Source organism: Petromyzon marinus, chromosome 63 (genome assembly GCF_048934315.1).
Source record: "Petromyzon marinus isolate PM22_M1 ecotype Great Lakes invasive population chromosome 63, UKy_Petmar_22M1.pri1.0, whole genome shotgun sequence".
Lineage (NCBI taxonomy): Eukaryota > Metazoa > Chordata > Hyperoartia > Petromyzontiformes > Petromyzontidae > Petromyzon > Petromyzon marinus.
In genome coordinates this window covers 8405626-8425924 of record NC_133729.1, presented here as the reverse complement: position 1 = coordinate 8425924, position 20299 = coordinate 8405626, and the positions used below count along the sequence as shown (strand labels likewise).

At 57.3% G+C, this 20299-nt stretch overlaps 1 protein-coding gene across 3 annotated transcripts in view; it reads right to left on the bottom strand.

Moving 5' to 3' along the window:
• RIPOR1 (RHO family interacting cell polarization regulator 1) overlaps positions 1 to 20299 on the bottom strand; it is an 89985-nt gene that overhangs the window by 53722 nt on the left and 15964 nt on the right. The window contains exon 1 of one of the 3 annotated variants that reach the window (XM_076053961.1): positions 19256 to 19840. The exons of the other annotated variants lie outside the window; for them this stretch is intronic. Coding sequence (XP_075910076.1) covers positions 19256 to 19556 — 301 coding nt within the window. The 5' untranslated portion in view covers positions 19557 to 19840. Of the gene's footprint in view, positions 1 to 19255; positions 19841 to 20299 lie in introns of those variants that run through there. 3 annotated transcript variants of the gene reach the window in all.

Here is a 20299-nt window from a genome sequence, read left to right as displayed (position 1 = left end):
GTCACTGTCACTACTCCACGTCACTGTCACTCCTCCACGTCACTGTCACTACACGTCACTGTCACTACACCACAACGTCACTGTCACTACTCCACAACGTCACTGTCACTGTACCACAACGTCACTGTCACTACTCCACAACGTCACTGTCACTACTCCACAACGTCACTGTCACTACTCCACAACGTCACTGTCACTACTCCACAACGTCACTGTCACTGTACCACAACGTCACTGTCACTACACCACAACGTCACTGTCACTACTCCACAACGTCACTGTCACTACTCCACAACGTCACTGTCACTGTACCACAACGTCACTGTCACTACACCACAACGTCACTGTCACTACACCACAACGTCACTGTCACTACACCACAACGTCACTGTCACTACACCACAACGTCACTGTCACTACTCCACAACGTCACTGTCACTACACCACGTCACTGTCACTACACCACAACGTCACTGTCACTACTCCACAACGTCACTGTCACTACTCCACAACGTCACTGTCACTGTACCACAACGTCACTGTCACTACACCACAACGTCACTGTCACTACTCCACAACGTCACTGTCACTGTACCACAACGTCACTGTCACTACACCACGTCACTGTCACTACACCACAACGTCACTGTCACTACTCCACAACGTCACTGTCACTACACCACGTCACTGTCACTACACCACAACGTCACTGTCACTACTCCACAACGTCACTGTCACTACACCACAACGTCACTGTCACTACTCCACAACGTCACTGTCACTACACCACAACGTCACTGTCACTACACCACAACGTCACTGTCACTACACCACAACGTCACTGTCACTACTGCACAACGTCACTGTCACTACTCCACAACGTCACTGTCACTACTCCACAACGTCACTGTCACTACACCACAACGTCACTGTCACCACACCACGTCACTGTCACTCCTCCACGTCACTGTCACTACACGTCACTGTCACTACACCACAACGTCACTGTCACTACTCCACAACGTCACTGTCACTGTACCACAACGTCACTGTCACTACTCCACAACGTCACTGTCACTACTCCACAACGTCACTGTCACTACTCCACAACGTCACTGTCACTGTACCACAACGTCACTGTCACTACACCACAACGTCACTGTCACTACACCACAACGTCACTGTCACTACTCCACAACGTCACTGTCACTACTCCACAACGTCACTGTCACTACTCCACAACGTCACTGTCACTGTACCACAACGTCACTGTCACTACACTACAACGTCACTGTCACTACACCACAACGTCACTGTCACTACACCACAACGTCACTGTCACTACACCACAACGTCACTGTCACTACTCCACAACGTCACTGTCACTACACCACAACGTCACTGTCACTACTCCACAACGTCACTGTCACTACTCCACAACGTCACTGTCACTGTACCACAACGTCACTGTCACTACACCACAACGTCACTGTCACTACTCCACAACGTCACTGTCACTGTACCACAACGTCACTGTCACTACACCACGTCACTGTCACTACACCACAACGTCACTGTCACTACTCCACAACGTCACTGTCACTACACCACGTCACTGTCACTACACCACAACGTCACTGTCACTACTCCACAACGTCACTGTCACTACACCACAACGTCACTGTCACTACTCCACAACGTCACTGTCACTACACCACAACGTCACTGTCACTACACCACAACGTCACTGTCACTACTGCACAACGTCACTGTCACTACTCCACAACGTCACTGTCACTACTCCACAACGTCACTGTCACTACACCACAACGTCACTGTCACCACACCACGTCACTGTCACTACTCCACAACGGCACTGTCACTACACCACGTCACTGTCACTACACCACAACGTCACTGTCACTACTCCACAACGTCACTGTCTCTGTACCACAACGTCACTGTCACTGTACCACAACGTCACTGTCACTACTCCACAACGTCACTGTCACTGTACCACAACGTCACTGTCACTACTCTACAACGTCACTGTCACTACTCCACAACGTCACTGTCACTACTCCACAACGTCACTGTCACTGTACCACAACGTCACTGTCACTACTCTACAACGTCACTGTCACTACTCCACAACGTCACTGTCACTACTCCACGTCACTGTCACTGTACCACAACGTCACTGTCACTACACCACAACGTCACTGTCACTACTCCACGTCACTGTCACTACACCACAACGTCACTGTCACTACACCACAACGTCACTGTCACTACTCCACAACGTCACTGTCACTACTCCACAACATCACTGTCACTACACAACGTCACTGTCACTACACCACCACGTCACTGTCACTACACCACAACGTCACTGTCACTACTCCACAACGTCACTGTCACTACTCCACGTCACTGTCACTACACCACAACGTCACTGTCACTACACCACAACGTCACTGTCACTACTCCACAACGTCACTGTCACTACACCACAACGTCTCTGTCACTACTCCACGTCACTGTCACTGTACCACAACGTCACTGTCACTACACCACAACGTCACTGTCACTACTCCACAACGTCACTGTCACTACACCACAACGTCACTGTCACTACACCACAACGTCACTGTCACTACACCACAACGTCACTGTCACTACTCCACGTCACTGTCACTACTCCACAACGTCACTGTCACTACTCCACGTCACTGTCACTCCTCCACGTCACTGTCACTACACGTCACTGTCACTACACCACAACGTCACTGTCACTACTCCACAACGTCACTGCCACTGTACCACAACGTCACTGTCACTACTCCACAACGTCACTGTCACTACTCCACAACGTCACTGTCACTACTCCACAACGTCACTGTCACTACTCCACAACGTCACTGTCACTACTCCACAACGTCACTGTCACTACTCCACAACGTCACTGTCACTGTACCACAACGTCACTGTCACTACACCACAACGTCACTGTCACTACACCACAACGTCACTGTCACTACTCCACAACGTCACTGTCACTACTCCACAACGTCACTGTCACTACACGTCACTGTCACTACACCACAACGTCACTCTCACTACTCCACAACGTCACTGTCACTACTCCACAACGTCACTGTCACTGTACCACAACGTCACTGTCACTACTCCACGTCACTGTCACTACTCCACAACGTCACTGTCACTACACCACAACGTCACTGTCACTACTCCACGTCACTGTCACTACTCCACGTCACTGTCACTACTCCACGTCACTGTCACTACACCACAACGTCACTGTCACTACTCCACGTCACTGTCACTACACCACAACGTCACTGTCACTACACCACAACGTCACTGTCACTACTCCACAACGTCACTGTCACTACTCCACAACGTCACTGTCACTACACCACGTCACTGTCACTACACCACAACGTCACTGTCACTACTCCACAACGTCACTGTCACTACACCACGACGTCACTTGCACTACTCCACAACGTCACTGTCACTACTCCACAACGTCACTGTCACTACACCACAACGTCACTGTCACTACTCTACAACGTCACTGTCACTACTCCACAACGTTACTGTCACTACACCACAACGTCACTGTCACTACTCCACAACGTCACTGTTACTACACCACAACGTCACTGTCACTACACCACAACGTCACTGTCACTACTCCACAACGTCGCCGCTGCCGCCGTCTCCACCGCCGTCCTGCCCAAGAACGGGACTGGCCAAGGTCACGGCAGTCCCAGTAAAAGGAGCCCAGGGGAAGTGGGAACGCGCTGATGCAGAGGACGAGCCGCGTGGCGTGAAGGCCGCCTCCTCCCTTACTCTGGAGCGGCCTCTCTCTCAGGAGCGGCCTCTCTCTCAGGGGCGGCCTCTCTCTCAGGGGCGGCCTCTCTCTCAGGGGCGGCCTCTCTCTCAGGGGCGGCCTCTCTCTCAGGGGCGGCCTCTCTCTCTGGGGCGGTCTCTCTCTCTGGGGCGGCCTCTCTCTCTGGGACGACCTCTCTCTCAGGGGCGGCCTCTCTCTCTGGAGCGGCCTCTCTCTCAGGGGCGGCCTCTCTCTCAGGGGCGGCCTCTCTCTCAGGGGCGGCCTCTCTCTCAGGGGCGGCCTCTCTCTCAGGGGCGGCCTCTCTCTCAGGGGCGGCCTCTCTCTCAGGGGCGGCCTCTCTCTCAGGGGCGGCCTCTCTCTCAGGGGCGGCCTCTCTCTCAGGGGCGGCCTCTCTCTCTGGGACGACCTCTCTCTCAGGGGCGGCCTCTCTCTCAGGGGCGGCCTCTCTCTCTGGAGCGGCCTCTCTCTCTGGAGCGGCCTCTCTCTCAGGGGCGGCCTCTCTCTCAGGGGCGGCCTCTCTCTCAGGGGCGGCCTCTCTCTCAGGGGCGGCCTCTCTCTCAGGGGCGGCCTCTCTCTCAGGGGCGGCCTCTCTCTCAGGGGCGGCCTCTCTCTCAGGGGCGGCCTCTCTCTCAGGGGCGGCCTCTCTCTCAGGGGCGGCCTCTCTCTCAGGGGCGGCCTCTCTCTCAGGGGCGGCCTCTCTCTCAGGGGCGGCCTCTCTCTCAGGGGCGGCCTCTCTCTCAGGGGCGGCCTCTCTCTCAGGGGCGGCCTCTCTCTCAGGGGCGGCCTCTCTCTCAGGGGCGGCCTCTCTCTCAGGGGCGGCCTCTCTCTCCGGGGCGGCCTCTCTCTCAGGGGCGGCCTCTCTCTCAGGGGCGGCCTCTCTCTCAGGGGCGGCCTCTCTCTCAGGGGCGGCCTCTCTCTCAGGGGCGGCCTCTCTCAGGGGCGGCCTCTCAGGGGCGGCCTCTCTCTCAGGGGCGGCCTCTCTCTCAGGGGCGGCCTCTCTCTCAGGGGCGGCCTCTCTCTCAGGGGCGGCCTCTCAGGGGCGGCCTCTCTCTCAGGGGCGGCCTCTCTCTCTGGGGCGGCCTCTCTCTCAGGGGCGGCCTCTCTCTCAGGAGCGGCCTCTCTCTCAGGGGCGGCCTCTCTCTCAGGGGCGGCCTCTCTCTCAGGGGCGGCCTCTCTCTCAGGGGTGGCCTCTCTCTCAGGGGCGGCCTCTCTCTCAGGGGCGGCCTCTCTCTCAGGGGCGGCCTCTCTCTCAGGGGCGGCCTCTCTCTCAGGGGCGGCCTTTCTCTCAGGGGCAGCCTCTCTCTCAGGAGCGGCCTCTCTCTCAGGAGCGGCCTCTCTCTCAGGGGTGGCCTCTCTCTCTGGGACGGCCTCTCTCTCAGGGGCGGCCTCTCTCTCTGGGGCGGCCTCTCTCTCAGGAGCGGCCTCTCTCTCTGGGGCGGCCTCTCTCTCTGGGGCGGCCTCTCTCTCAGGGGCGGCCTCTCTCTCAGGGGCGGCCTCTCTCTCAGGGGCGGCCTCTCTCTCAGGGGCGGCCTCTCTCAGGGGCGGCCTCTCTCTCAGGGGCGGCCTCTCTCTCAGGGGCGGCCTCTCTCTCTGGGGCGGCCTCTCTCTCTGGGGCGGCCTCTCTCTCTGGGGCGGCCTCTCTCTCTGGGGCGGCCTCTCTCTCAGGGGCGGCCTCTCTCTCAGGGGCGGCCTCTCTCTCAGGGGCGGCCTCTCTCTCAGGGGCGGCCTCTCTCTCTGGGGCGGCCTCTCTCTCAGGGGCGGCCTCTCTCTCAGGGGCGGCCGAGCACGCGGCGGGCGGGCGGGCGGGCGGGCGGCCTGCGGCACAACTCCACGCGGTAGTGAAGGGGGCCGGGGGGGGAACCCCTCCAAGCGGCACAAGGAGACTCGGCAACGTGGCCTGCGAGCGGGCATCGGTCTACGAGTAGTAGAGGGGGGGGGGCGGTGATTGTTGTGTGGTCTCGTCGAGGGGGCACCCCCAGCGGCAGCTGTCCCTGAGCGGCACAGGGTGAGTCTCACCAGCTGGTCTCCAAACGGGCAACGGTCTGCCAGTGGGGGTAGGGGGGGGGGGCGATGCTTGCTGTGCTATGAGCTAAGAACTGGTGGAGTGTCGTGTGTGTGTGTGGTTGTCACGTGTGTGGTGTGTGTGGCGTGTGTGGTTGTCACGTGTGCGGAGTGTGGTGTGTGTGTGTGGTTGTCACGTGTGTGGTGTGTGCTGTGTGTGTGTGTGGTTGTCACGTGTGTAGTGTGTGTGTGGCGTGTGTGGTTGTCACGTGTGTGCTGTGTGTGCGGCGTGTGTGGTTGTCACGTGTGTGGTGTGCGGTTGTCACGTGTGTGGTGGTCACGTGTGTGCTGTGTGTGCGGCTTGTGTGGTTGTCACGTGTGTGGTGTGTGTGTTGCGTGTGTTGTTGTCACGTGTGTGGTGTGTGTGTGGTGTGTGTGGTTGTCACGTGTGTGCTGTGTGTGCGGCGTGTGTGGTTGTCACGTGTGTGGTTGTCACGTGTGCGCTGTGTGGGTGGTGTGTAATGGCTGATGATGGTGCGAGGTCGTGGCCGCACGTAGGAAGGCTGCCGGTAAACAGAGCTATTTAAAGTCGCTCCCTGCAGATGTCACCGACAATGCGCTGGGCCCGAGCCACCGCAACCGCACAGCACGGACTCGCCACTGTTTACGCTTCGTGTACGTTTCTCTGTGTTATAAGTCTATGGGTCACTGTGTGAGTGAGTCTGTGGGTCTCTGTGTTATGAGTCTATGGGTCTCTGTGTGAGTGAGTCTATGGGTCTCTGTGTGAGTCTATGGGTCTCTGTGTGATGAGTCTATGGGTCTCTGTGTTATGAGTCTATGGGTCTCTGTGTTATGAGTCTGTGGGTCTCTGTGTGAGTGAGTCTATGGGTCTCTGTGTGAGTGAGTCTGTGGGTCTCTGTGTGAGTGAGTCTGTGGGTCTCTGTGTGGTGAGTCTATGGGTCTCTGTGTGAGTGAGTCTATGGGTCTCTGTGTTATGAGTCTGTGGGTATCTGTGTGATGAGTCTATGGGTCTCTGTGTGAGTGAGTCTATGGGTCTGTGTGAATGAGTCTATGGGTCTCTGTGTGAGTGAGTCTATGAGTCTCTGTGTGAGTGAGTCTGGGGGTCTCTGTGTTATGAGTCTATGGGTCTCTGTGTGAGTCTATGGGTCTCTGTGTGATGAGTCTATGGGTCTCTGTGTTATGAGTCTGTGGATCTCTGTGTGAGTGAGTCTATGGGTCTCTGTGTGAGTGAGTCTATGGGTCTCTGTGTGAGTCTATGGGTCTCTGTGTGATGAGTCTATGGGTCTCTGTGTTATGAGTCTGTGGATCTCTGTGTGAGTGAGTCTATGGGTCTCTGTGTGAGTGAGTCTATGGGTCTCTGTGTGAGTCTATGGGTCTCTGTGTTATGAGTCTATGGGTCTCTGTGTGAGTCTATGGGTCTCTGTGTGATGAGTCTATGGGTCTCTGTGTTATGAGTCTGTGGATCTCTGTGTGAGTGAGTCTATGGGTCTCTGTGTGATGAGTCTATGGGTCTCTGTGTTATGAGTCTGTGGGTCTCTGTGTGAGTGAGTCTATGGGTCTCTGTGTGAGTGAGTCTGTGGGTCTCTGTGTGAGTGAGTCTGTGGGTCTCTGTGTGGTGAGTCTATGGGTCTCTGTGTGAGTGAGTCTATGGGTCTCTGTGTTATGAGTCTGTGGGTATCTGTGTGATGAGTCTATGGGTCTCTGTGTGAGTGAGTCTATGGGTCTCTGTGTGAGTGAGTCTATGGGTCTCTGTGTGAGTGAGTCTATGGGTCTCTGTGTGAGTGAGTCTATGAGTCTCTGTGTGAGTGAGTCTGGGGGTCTCTGTGTGATGAGTCTATGGGTCTCTGTGTGAGTGAGTCTATGGGTCTCTGTGTTATGAGTCTATGGGTCTCTGTGTGAGTCTGTGGGTCTCTGTGTGAGTGAGTCTATGGGTCTCTGTGTTATGAGTCTATGGGTCTCTTTGTTATGAGTCTATGGGTCTCTGTGTGAGTGAGTCTGTGGGTCTCTGTGTGAGTGAGTCTATGGGTCTCTGTGTGAGTGAGTCTATGGGTCTCTGTGTGAGTGAGTCTATGGGTCTCTGTGTGAGTGAGTCTATGGGTCTCTGTGTGAGTGAGTCTATGGGTCTCTGTGTGAGTCTGTGGGTCTCTGTGTGAGTGAGTCTATGTGTCTCTGTGTGAGTGAGTCTGTGGGTCTCTGTGTGAGTGAGTCTGTGTCTCTGTGTTATGAGTCGATGGGTCTCTGTGTGGTGAGTCTATGGGTCTCCGTGTGATGATTCTATGGGTCTCCGTGGATGATTCTATAGGTCTCTGTGTGGTGAGACTCTGGGTCTCTGTGTGGTGAGTCTATGGGTCTGTGTGGTGAGTCTGTGTCTCTGTGTGATGAGTCTATGGGTCTGTGTGATGAATCTATGGGTCTCGGTGTGATGAGTCTATGGGTCTCCGTGTGATGATTCTATGGGTCTCTGTGTGATGCTTCTATGGGTCTCTGTGTGGTGAGTCTATGGGTTTCTGTGTGGTGAGTCTATGGGTCTCTGTGTGGTGAGTCTATGGGTCTCCGTGTGATGCTTCTATGGGTCACCGTGTGATGATTCTATGGGTCTCTGTGTGGTGAGTCTCTGGGTCTCTGTGTGGTAAGTCTATGGGTCTGTGTGGTGAGTCTGTGTCTCTGTGCGATGAGTCTATGGGTCTGTGTGATGAGTCTATGGGTCTCTGTGTGATGAGTCTATGTGTCTCTGTGTAGTGAGTCTATGTGTCTCTGCGTTATGAGTCTATGGGTCTCTGTGTTATGAGTCTATGGGTCTCTGTGCGAGTCTATGAGTCTGTGTGATGAGTCCATGTGTCTCTGTGTAATGAGTCGATGGGTCTCTGTGTTATGAGTCTATGGGTCTCTGTGTGAGTGAGTCTATGGGTCTCTGTGTGAGTCTATGGGTCTCTGTATGATGAGTATATGGGTCTCTGTGTGATGAGTCTATGTGTCTCTGTGATGAGTCTATGGGTCTCTGTGTGAGTGAGTCTATGGGTCTGTGTGATGAGTCTATGGGTCTCTGTGTGAGTGAGTCTATGGGTCTGTGTGATGAGTCTATGTATGTACATATGTTAAACTTCTTTCGCACCGTACGTAGAAAACCGTGCTCATCGGAGGTGTCGGGGTGGGGGGGGGGGAGGATAACAAAAAAACACACAAAGTAGTTGTAAAGAAGTGAGTTTGTCAATCTAGACGATTAATTAAAAAGTGCGTAGCTCCATTGGCTTCCTAATATCGGAAGGGAAGAGCGTTCCAGACGGCCGCGGAAGCGCGTCTGAAAGCGCCGCGCGACGCGGTGATGACACCGCCTTCGTTCGACGGCTTAGCCGGAAGGCTCCGCCGCTTCAGCGAGGATGCACGGGTTTGGCTCACAGTGGCACCCCGAGTCCAGAGGCCCCCTCATCCAGCAGTGGAGTACTGTACGCGTGCGTTGCCCGGGCGAGCATTGGGGAGGGCGAGTGGCTGGGTGAGCGGCACAGTGAGACAGCGAGCGAGGGAGGGAGTAGTTTTTGCAGTTGATGTCAAGGTCATGGATCAGAATGCGTGTCTTTGTTTAGCACGGGCTGAGAGCACAGACGAGCTTACACCAACACGCGCCCGCCCGCCCGCGCGCACACGCGCACACGGACACGCGCACACACGCGCACACACGCGCACGTGACAGAGACGCACCGTGTAGCCATAGAGACTACCTGCTCGTGCAAGTGCTGTTAGCGACCAGCGCCGATGAAGGCCGGCACGAGGGGGTGGGGTGGCAAGCACCACACCCGACCGCCTTTGTCTCTCCAGTGGAGATGTTTACTACACACCGCACCAGGTACTCAGTTGAGTCGACCTAGGGGAGGCCCTGGACCGGTTCAGATAATAGTCACAGGTGTTGGCCGTGAGCGGGAATCGAACCCGGGTCGCCGGGTTTATAGCGCAGCGCGCTAACCACTACACCACCGCTCCCCACTACACGCGCACACAACAACAACAACCGCCATTCGCCACTAAGTGGCGGTGACGTCACCACGACGCTTGTGCCAGGCTATGTGCACCTTGAGGCCACGTGAAGTGCCGAAATAAATTACCACAAAACCACGTAAAAAATTCGGCACACAAAAAACACACACGCACACACACGCACCGAGACACACACGCACCGAGACACGCACACACACAGAGACGCACTGTGGAGCCATCGAGACTGCCGCTGGTGCAAGCGCCGTGAGCGAGCAGGGTCCATGAACGCCGGCACGGCGCCCCTATGAGAGGACGGTGGTGGACGGCACCACGCCCGGCCGCCCCTCTTCTTCCCGCGGTGCTGATGTATGCACGCCGCACCGAGCAACACGTTTGAGGCCGAGTCGACCTAGCGGAGGCCCGGGACCGATTGAGATATTCGCCACCGACTTAGACCTTGAGGGGGAGTCGAACTGGGGTAAACCCGGAGCCCAAAAGGGGCTCGGACGGAAGTCCTCCGCAATGCTGGCTCAGCGATTCTGAGCTGACCGATTTTTTTTCATTGATTTTGTTTGCACGACCGTTAAAAAAAACAGAGAGAAAGAAAAAAACCGGTTAAAACCGGTTCGCGGGCTCGCTGCACACACGGCAACCTGGAGAAAGGACGAACGCGACGCGGTCGCCTGTGGGGAGCGAAGTTCAGCTGCCACAGCGGTGTAGCGGTCATCAGACCGGACTCGCGACGCAGAGGTCACCGGGGGTTAGATTCGATCCCGACCCCGACGCCTGCTGCTGCTGTATATTTGGAGTCCGCGTCTCTGTATCTCTCTCATCATCATCATCACGGTGGCTAGGAGATGTTAACTACCTCGCCTGGTGTACAGGAGGTCGTGGGTTAGATCCCGACCCTGACGCCTGCTGCTGTATATTTGGAGTCTGCGTGTCTCTCTCTCTCATCATCATCACGGTGGCTAGGAGATGTTAACTACCTCGCCTGGTACGCAGGAGGTCGTGGGTTTGGTCCTGACCCTGACGCCTGCTGCTGCTGCTGTATATTTGGAGTTTGTGGCGTCTCTCGCCGCTTGGTCATGTGCATTTTTCTCCGGGTCCTCCGGTATTTCCCCTTCACATTTAGAAACACGCGTTCAGACTATTTCAGATGATTTTTCTGCTATAAATGTCCAAATGATGAGCCACTTTGTTGAGCTGTCATTTGTGGCCAGATCGCGTCTGAAAAATAAGTTAATATCTCAGTGGGCTTTGTCTGGTAGGATGGGGATGGTTTAGTGTTGTTGTTGTGTTTGTTTGTGTGATTTTTTTATTGTTTGTTGGAACGTTCTTACCTCGTACCCCTACTGGACATCTGTAAAAAAACAGCTTCATAGCTCATCAGATTCCTCCTGCAGTATAAATACACAGATTCTGATTCTGAGATTCCGTCTCCCAGTGTGGCAATTGAACCAATAGGGAGCAAGTCTCTTAAATCCTACCCCGTCTCTGGCCACCGGAATCCACGGGAATCTCCGACCGGTCCCGGACTTTCATATCCGTCAACAGATTCGGGGAAACGGTAATTTGTTAACCAACCCCCACTCTATTTTCGTTTCCTTCTTTGCCCTGGCGGGGCGAGAACTCACGGGACCAGGAGTAGCCTCGATCACGATATGAAGCCGGAACGTTCACTCACGCCGGGAGGGATCCAGCGCGCTCGCGCGACCCAATATCGTCGCTCCGTCTCCCCGGGCCGTGGCGTTCCATTCCCCACGCCTCTCGATTTTAGCGCGGTTGGCTACGCACGGCGCGAAAAAACCTCGACACGCACACACACGTACACACGCACACACACGCCCGTTTGCTACTGCACTGCAGGAATCTGATGTTCTGCGAAGCTCTTTGCCAACAGATGTCCAGCAGCACGGATGCACGCACAAATCGTCACCCGGGGGGGAGGGGGCATCAGGGCCGCTGCCAGGAAGGGACGGCGACGATCGCCGCCTGCGTTTTGGTCCCAGCAGAGTCGTTTGCGGTGTCATTTTCAAATCTGGCAAACATTTGGATCCCTCGCGCAGGCGCACGCAACACACGACCAGCGCCCCCCCCCCTCCCCCCGCCTCTTGCCAATGACGCCACGGAGGGGAGTCTTTAACGTCCACCGTCTCGCGCACGGTTTCACCGCGCCCGCGGTATTAATCAGGGGCGGCCCGCCGGATTCGAACCACCCCCTTCAACCCCGAGCCCTCCGCAGCGGCCACGTGGGCCTCCCCCACCGTGGGCCCGGCCCCCACCATGGGCCACCCCCACCATGGGCCACCCCCACCGTGGGCCACCCCACCGTTGGCCACCCCCACCGTGGGCCACCCCACCATGGGCCACCCCCACCATGGGCCACCCCCACCGTGGGCCACCCCACCGTTGGCCACCCCCACCGTGGGCCACCCCACCATGGGCCACCCCCACCATGGGCCACCCCCACCGTGGGCCACCCCACCGTTGGCCACCCCCACCGTGGGCCTCCCCCACCGTGGGCCCGGCCCCCACCATGGGCCACCCCCACCATGGGCCACCCCCACCGTTGGCCACCCCCACCGTGGGCCTCCCCCACCGTGCGCCCGGCCCCCACCATGGGCCACCCCAACCGTGGGCCTCCCCCACCGTGGGCCAGGCCGCGCTGCTAAACGATCCACATCCCGAAGGCCGTCTCTCTTCCCGAAAACGAGATTAAGGTTCGGAATGGCGGAGGAGGAGGATTACTCACGGGGGGGGTGGGGGGGGAGAGAATCCCCCGCCCCCCCCGCCCCCCCTACCCCCCCTACCCCCCCGCCCCCTCCCCCCGAGCGCGTGCCGGAGTCGAGCGGGGAGGGGAGGGTGCGACGCCGCCCGGCAAAGGGCCGATCCCGCCGGTCCCCGCTCGCGGCACAGGAAGGGTCTCTTCGGTGGCACGCCCCGCGGTGCCACGCATCGCTGTTTCCCGCGTGTAAACCGATACGTGCACACGCGCACGCGCGCACGTACACGTACACGCACGTACGCACGTGCGTGTACGTACGCACAAGCACGTACGCGCGCACACCCTAAGCGCACACATGTACAAAGATCCCCCGTGTAGCCTGAACAGTCTTAAAGGGCAAATGCTGTCAGCGAGCAGCGCCTATGAAGGCTCCAGCTCACGAGCGGGTGGGTTGTAAACACCACGCCCGGCCGCCTTTGTCTCCCCAGTGGCGATGTTTTTATGCACCGCAACCAGGTACTTATTTGAGGCCGAGTCTACCTAGGGGAGGCCCAGGACCGGTTCGGATAATCGTCACCGGTGTTGGCCGTGAGCGGGAATCGAGCTCAGCTTTGCCGGGTTTGGAGTGCAGCGGAGCGCTGACCGCTACACTACCGCGCCCCAATCGCACGCACGCACACACAGACATCGCTAGTGCTGTTAGCGAGTGGCAGAAGGCCGGCACGTCGCGCGAGGGGTGGGTGGACAGCGCCAGGCCCGGCCGCCTTTGTCTCCCCAGTAGCTGATCAAAGTCAGGATCTGTATTTAGACTGCGGGGGAAAATCCGATGAGCTATAAAGCTCTTTTTTTTCACAGATGTCAAACCGGAGGCACGGGATCAGAAAAAAAAGTTAGAACAAACAAACAATACAGCCACAACACGATAGGACTGCAACGTAGAGAGAAAAGATGATAAAGTAGCGGGGAAAATAAATAAATAAGTTGATAACACGGCTCCACATTACTGCCGATTTTTCAACACCAAATGCGAGCTTGGACTTGAATTTGGTACAGCGAACGCCACGTTAAGTACTCATTGTGAGCCCACACCGGAGAAGGCCCAGGGCAGGTTCTGACATTCACCGCTGTCACGAGCGGGGACAGGAATCGGGTGGCCGGGCTCGCAGCGCAGTGTACTGCTAGCCACTGCGTCGCACAATTATCCACGTGCACACAGATGTGAGGGGTGCCACTGCATCTAGGAAATGTTTCATTCACTCGCCTGGTATGCAGGAGGTCGTGGTTTCTGAGAAAGGGCTACACAGCTCTGGTGGCCTTACCTGGTAAAATACAAATATTGTTTTATAGTTTTATTGTTTCCCTTCTACGTGGTGACTTTACCGAAACGAACCAAGAATATGAACCCCTGCAGTCACGAAAGCTTTAAATCAAAAAATAAAAATAGTTTAGTTTAGGATGTATACACACACGCATGCAAAAGCATACCGATGCATGTACACGCAAGTATACAACAGTAGCTATTTACCACGAAGTGGCTGTAACCTCACCGCAGTGCTTGTACCAGGCTAGGTGCACTTCGAGGCCACGTGACGGGCCGAAGGCTACGGTTATCTAGACCACGGCAGATGCACCATCTGTGCCCCCCCTTAGCAAGTGGGCACAAGTGGACAGCACAGGCGGTGCATTGGCCCAGTCAATCCGGTCAGTCGACCCACAGCCAACCAACCGTGTCCGAACCCGTGCGTGACCTCCGGCCGGCGGGCCTTCAACACGTCACGTGGCCTCAAGGCGCATCTAGCCTCAAGGCGCACCTAGCCTGGCGCAAGCGCCCCGCATCGACGTCACCGGCCGCACAGTGGCGAACGGCGGTTGCTGCAGCTGTGATTGTTTGTCGTTGTTATCGTCTCCGCGTGCTGTCAGCGGCTTTGATCTTCCAAGATAACCGCTGCTGCCGCTTCCAAGGGTCGCGGCGCACGCGACCCCCTTCCGCTCGCGGGACGCCGAACGGTGCCGACCACCCCCAGCGGCCTGGAGCGGGGGCGACCGAGGCCACTCGAAGAAGCGGACTTACGAACGCGAAGGGGCCCCGACTCCTGAAGAGGGGGCGCCCTGCGGCGGGCTCGACCGGACGGCGTCAGCATCGGTCGAGCGCCACACCGCCACGCAGAGCCTTTATGTATGCGCTGGAGGAATCCGATGAGATGTTGACTACCTCGCCTGGTACACAGGAGGTCGTCGGTTCGATCCCGACCCTGGCGCCTGCTGCTGTTGTATATTTGGAGTTTGCGTGTCTCTCTCTCTCATCATCACGGTGGCTAAGAGATGTTGACTACCTCGCCTGGTGTACAGGAGGTCGTGGGTTAGATCCAGACCCTGACGCCTGCTGCTGCTGTATATTTGGAGTCTGCGTGTCTCTCTCTCTCTCATCATCATCACGGTGGCTAAGAGATGTTAACTACCTCTCCCGGTATACAGGAGGTCGTGGGTTCGACCCCGACCCTGGCGCCTGCTGCTGCTGTGTATTTGAAGCCTGCGTGTCTCTCTCTCTCTCTCTCCTCCTTTGTGGCCAACTTCGCTTCGTGGGGGTTCCTTGGCTGGGGAACTAAACAAATCGTTTTGGCATTTCACGCGGACAGTACTCGGCCACGCGCCAGGGAGGGGCCAACGATGGACGCGTGACGTACGTACGTACGCGTGACGTACGTACGTACGTACGCACGCGTGACGTACGTACGTACGTACGTACGCGTGACGCACGTACGTACGTACGCGTGACGCACGTACGTACGTACGCGTGACGTACGTACGTACGCGTGACGTACGTACGTACGCGTGACGTACGTACGTACGTGTGACGTACGTACGTACGTACGCACGCGTGACGCACGTACGTACGTACGCGTGACGCACGTACGTACGTACGCGTGACGTACGTACGTACGCGTGACGTACGTACGTACGCGTGACGCACGTACGGTGCACGCCGGACCTCTTTAGCACCGTACGTAGCCAACCGCGGCGATCGGAGGTGCGAGGGCCGAGCTGGTTTGACGCGCGGCACCGCCACGGACGGGTGGGGGCTGGATGGAGAGGGGGGGGGCGGCTTCACAGGGGCCGCAGAAGGCTCAAGCGAGGAGGCATTCCTGAGACAGCCGTACCGGCCGGAGATGCGTCCCTCCGCCGTAGCACACGCGGAGGGACGCATCACAACCGCTCGCCCGCAAACGCAAAACCCACGTGGCCCCACCCCACCACTACACACAGCTGCACATCCTAGCAATCAAAAACAAGGTTCACACACCCGTAGCCTTCGGCCACTGAGCCACAAGCAGCTCTTTTGCGGAAGCGACCTGGGCTCACCCAGGCCGCACCATCACAAATGAAAGCTCAACGAAAGTGGTTTATCATCTTCATCATCATCACGTGGGAATTTACGGCAGCGGCCGAATACTCTAAACGTGTGGTGATGTTGCTTATACACGGAGGAAAAAATCTGGAGGACCCGGAGAAAAATCCACGCAACTGCGAGGCGAGAGAGAGACACACAAACTCTAAATATAGAGCAGCAGCAGCAGGCAGCGTCAGGGTCGGGATCCAACCCACGACCTCCTGCGTACCAGGCGAGGTAGTCAACATCTCGTCAATCCGCCACCCTCCACGGCGCGCCAAGGGTGGCTTGGTCAGCACCACCCCAGACACTTTCATCTCCCCGGCGACGATGTTCACGCATCGCACTTAGTACTCATTTGAGGCCGAGCCAACCTAGAGGGAGCTCTCGAGTGCACGTCGATAAGACAGCCTTGGAAGGCGCAACAGTACCCGCACATCACCCCAACGCACAAAGACAAAGATCCCCCGTGTAGCCTTCACAGACCGCAGGGGCAAGTGCTGTTAGCGAGCAGCACCTGTCAAAACGGGCACAACGTAAGATGGGGTGGCCAGTACCACGCCTGCCCGGCCGCCTTTGTCTCCCCAGTGGCGAGGTTTACACACGCACACCACACCAGCTAGTCATTTGAGGTCACCGAGGGAAGGGGCCCAGGACCGGTTCAGATAATCGTCACTGGCGGTGTTTGTGGTCGTGAGCGGGAATCAACTCGGGAATCTGCAGGTTTGGTGGCGCAGCGCAGCGCCACCGCTCCCCCCACGAGCCGCTGGGTAGGGGGGGGGGGTGGGGGGAGCGGTGATTCAGGAAACTCGCCCCCCCCCCCCCATTGTTCCGACCCCCGGGAGATGGAACCGAACCAGCGGTGTGCGGATCGCGAGTCGGGGGTCCTGCTCCTCGTTATAGCGCCGTGGTGGTGACGACAACGGTGACGACAGTGACGACGGTGATGATGGTGACACGACAATGACGACGACAACGGTGACGACGGTGACGACGGTGACGACAGTGACGACGGTGATGAAGACGACGATGGCGACGATGACGATGGCGACGACGACGCTGCTGTTGATGTTGTGAATGACGAGCGCCACCGAGCCGTACGCGGCCACCGAACTGGACAGCGTCCGCTCCGCCAGCCCGGCCCTCGCTTCAAACTAAACCGAGTCAGGTCCACGACCGAGCTGTGTAGCCACGTGTCCGAAACGACGTGGCCATCGCAAATGATAGCTCATCGAAGTGGCTTGTCACGTGGAAACGTACAGCAGTGGCCAAAGACTCTAAACGCGTGGTGACGTCGATTCTAAATGCGGAGGGAAGAAACGGAGGACCCGGAGAAAAATCGACGCGACCGCGGGGAGAGAGACACGCAGATTCAAAATATACAGCAGCAGCAGGCGTCAGGGTCAGGATCGAACCCACAACCTCCTGTACACCAGGCGAGGTAGTCAACATCTTCTAGCCACCGTGATGATGATGATGAGAGAGACACGCAGACTCTAAATATACAGCAGCAGCAGCAGTCGTCAGGGTCGGGATCGAACCCACGACCTCCTGTACACCAGGCGAGGTAGTCAACATCTCCTAGCCACCGTGATGATGATGATGATGAGAGAGAGAGAGACGCAAACTCCCAAATATACAGCAGCAGGCGTCAGGGTCAGGATCGAACCCACGACCTCCTGTACACCAGGCGAGGTAGTCAACATCTCCTAGCCACCGTGATGATGATGATGATGAGAGAGACGCAAACTCCCAAATATACAGCAGCAGGCGTCAGGGTCAGGATCGAACCCACGACCTCCTGTACACCAGGCGAGGTAGTCAACATCTCCTAGCCACCGCGATGCCCGACCATGGCGTCTTCCGCTCGCTCGACAAAAACTCCCTTCTCCAAACATTTTTTTTGCTCTGCCGACAACGACAAAAAATAAATTTAAATCCTAAAGAAATGTCCCCGGCCACATTTGTTGCGAGCTCACGCACACGCACACACACCCCCCTCCGCCCGCTCGTGCGTGCGTGTGTTCCTCTGTGTGTGTCTATGTGCCTGCGGGTTGTGTGTGTCGGTGTGTGTATCGGCGTGTGTGTCGGTGTGTGTGTCGGTGTGTGTGTCGGTGTGTGTGTCGGTGTGTGTGTCCGTGTGTGTGTCCGTGTGTGTGTCGGTGTGTGTGTCAGTGTGTGTGTCGGTGTGCGTGTCCGTGTGTGTGTCCGTGTGTGTGTCCGTGTGTGTGTCGGTGTGTGTGTCCGTGTGTTTATCGGTGTGTGTATCGGTGTGTGTGTCGGTGTGTGTGTTGGGTGTGTGTGTCCGTGTGTGTGTCCGTGTGTGTGTCCGTGTGTGTGTCTGTGTGTGTATATCGGTGTGTGTGTCCGTGTGTGTGTCCGTGTGTGTGTCCGTGTGTGTGTCTGTGGTGTAGCGGTAGTGAGGCGGTTAGCGCTACGCTAGAAATCTGGCGACCCGAGTTCGATTCCCGCTCATGGCCAACACCGGTGATGATTATCTGAACCAGTCATGGCCCTCCCCTACGTCGACCCGGCCTCAAATTAGAACCTGGTGCGGTGTGTAGTAAACATCACCACTGGGGAGACAAAGGCGGCCGAGCGTTGTGTTCGTCACCCACCTCCTCGTGCGCCGTGCCGCTAACAGCACTTGCCCCAACAGTCTGTTAAGGCTACACGGGGGATCTTTGTGTGTGTGTGCCTGTTTCCTGGCAAACTCCAAACAGACTTTCCTGCCTGTCAAAACCACACAAAGACAAAACGAGACCAAATCTGACTTTGAAGTAGGTTTCAGCAGCGGAGGACTCGTCAGTTGGCCAGAGGTGGTCCCGAGGTGACGAGGTGACGAGGAGGAGTGCAAGAGGAGTGAACGAGGTGGAGGGGCAGAGTCGGAATGAGGTGAGCAGCGCGTGTGCGAAATAGGAGCGCGAGGAGAGGGAGTGTGTGGGGAGAAGAGGGGAGGACATAGGAGGAGGAGCAGCAGCAGGGGGAGATGGGAGCAGCAGGAGGAGATGGGAGCAGCAGGAGGAGCAGCAGGGGAAGATGGGAGCAGCAGGAGGAGGAGCAGCAGCAGGAGGAGGAGCAGCAGGAGGAGATGGGAGCATTATGGAGAGATGGGAGCAGCAGGGGGAGATGGGAGCAGCAGGAGGAGGAGGAGCAGCAGGGGGAGATGGGAGCAGCAGGAGGAGCAGCAGGAGGAGCAGCAGGAGGAGGATGAGCAGCAGGAGGAAGAGGAGCAGCAGGGGGAGGTGGGAGCCGAGGTAATATTCACCAAACTTCCACCGCAGTCGATCGGCCCCGGCTGGCGCTCGCCCGCCCGCACGCCCGCACGCCCGCACGCCCGCTCGCCCGCACGGTCGCTCCTTCCAGCGAAAGTGCAGCGCTAGGGAGGGAGCGGGAGCCTGGCGGCCGCTCGCTGTCCTCTCTGCGGCCCACGCAGGGGCGGCTGACGGCTTCCTATCGCCCGCCCACCGTGCGCCCGCATGGGGGGGGCGTGCGAGGGGGGCGAGCGGGCGGGCGGGCGAGGTGGGGTATGAAATTTCATTGCCTCTGATAACGCCCAGGGTGGGCATCGTTGTATTTATAGAATTGCCGGGAAGTGACACAGGTCCCGGCCAACATCTCTCGCGAGTTACATTAAATCACGATACTGCAATAATAATAAAAAATATAGTAAAACTCCATACTGTTCGTTTGTGTTTCATAAAAAATAAAAAAATACTTTTTTTTCCTATGTTTTGTAAAACACAATTTATTTGCTAAAAATGTGGTGTGTGGGAGGTGTGTGTGGGGTCTGTTTGGGGTGTGTATGTGTGGGGTGTGTATGTGTGGGGTGTGTGTGTGGGGTGTGTGTGGGGTGTGTGTGTGTGGGGGGTGTGTGTGTGGGGTGTGTGTATGTGGTGTGTGTATGTGGTGTGTGTGTGGTGTGGTGTGTGTGTGGTGTGGTGTGTGTTGTGTGTGTGGGGTGTGTGTGTGTGTGGGGTGTGTGTGTGGGGTGTGTGTGTGTGTGGGGTGTGTGTGTGTGGGGTGTGTGTGTGGGGTGTGTGTGTGGGGTGTGTGTGTGTGGGGTGTGTGTGTGCGGGGTGTGTGTGTGTGTGGGGTGTGTGTGTGCGGGGTGTGTGTGTGTGTGGGGTGTGTGTGTGTGGGGTGTGTGTGTGTGGGGTGTGTGTGTGTGTGGGGTGTGTGGGGAGGAAAGCGGAGAAGCCGGAGAACGCCGACCGTCACCCAGCGACACGACTACAGCACCTGGCAAGCCGTGGTGGTGATGATGATGGAGGGTGGGTGGGTGGTGGTGGTGGAGAGTGGGTGGGTGGTG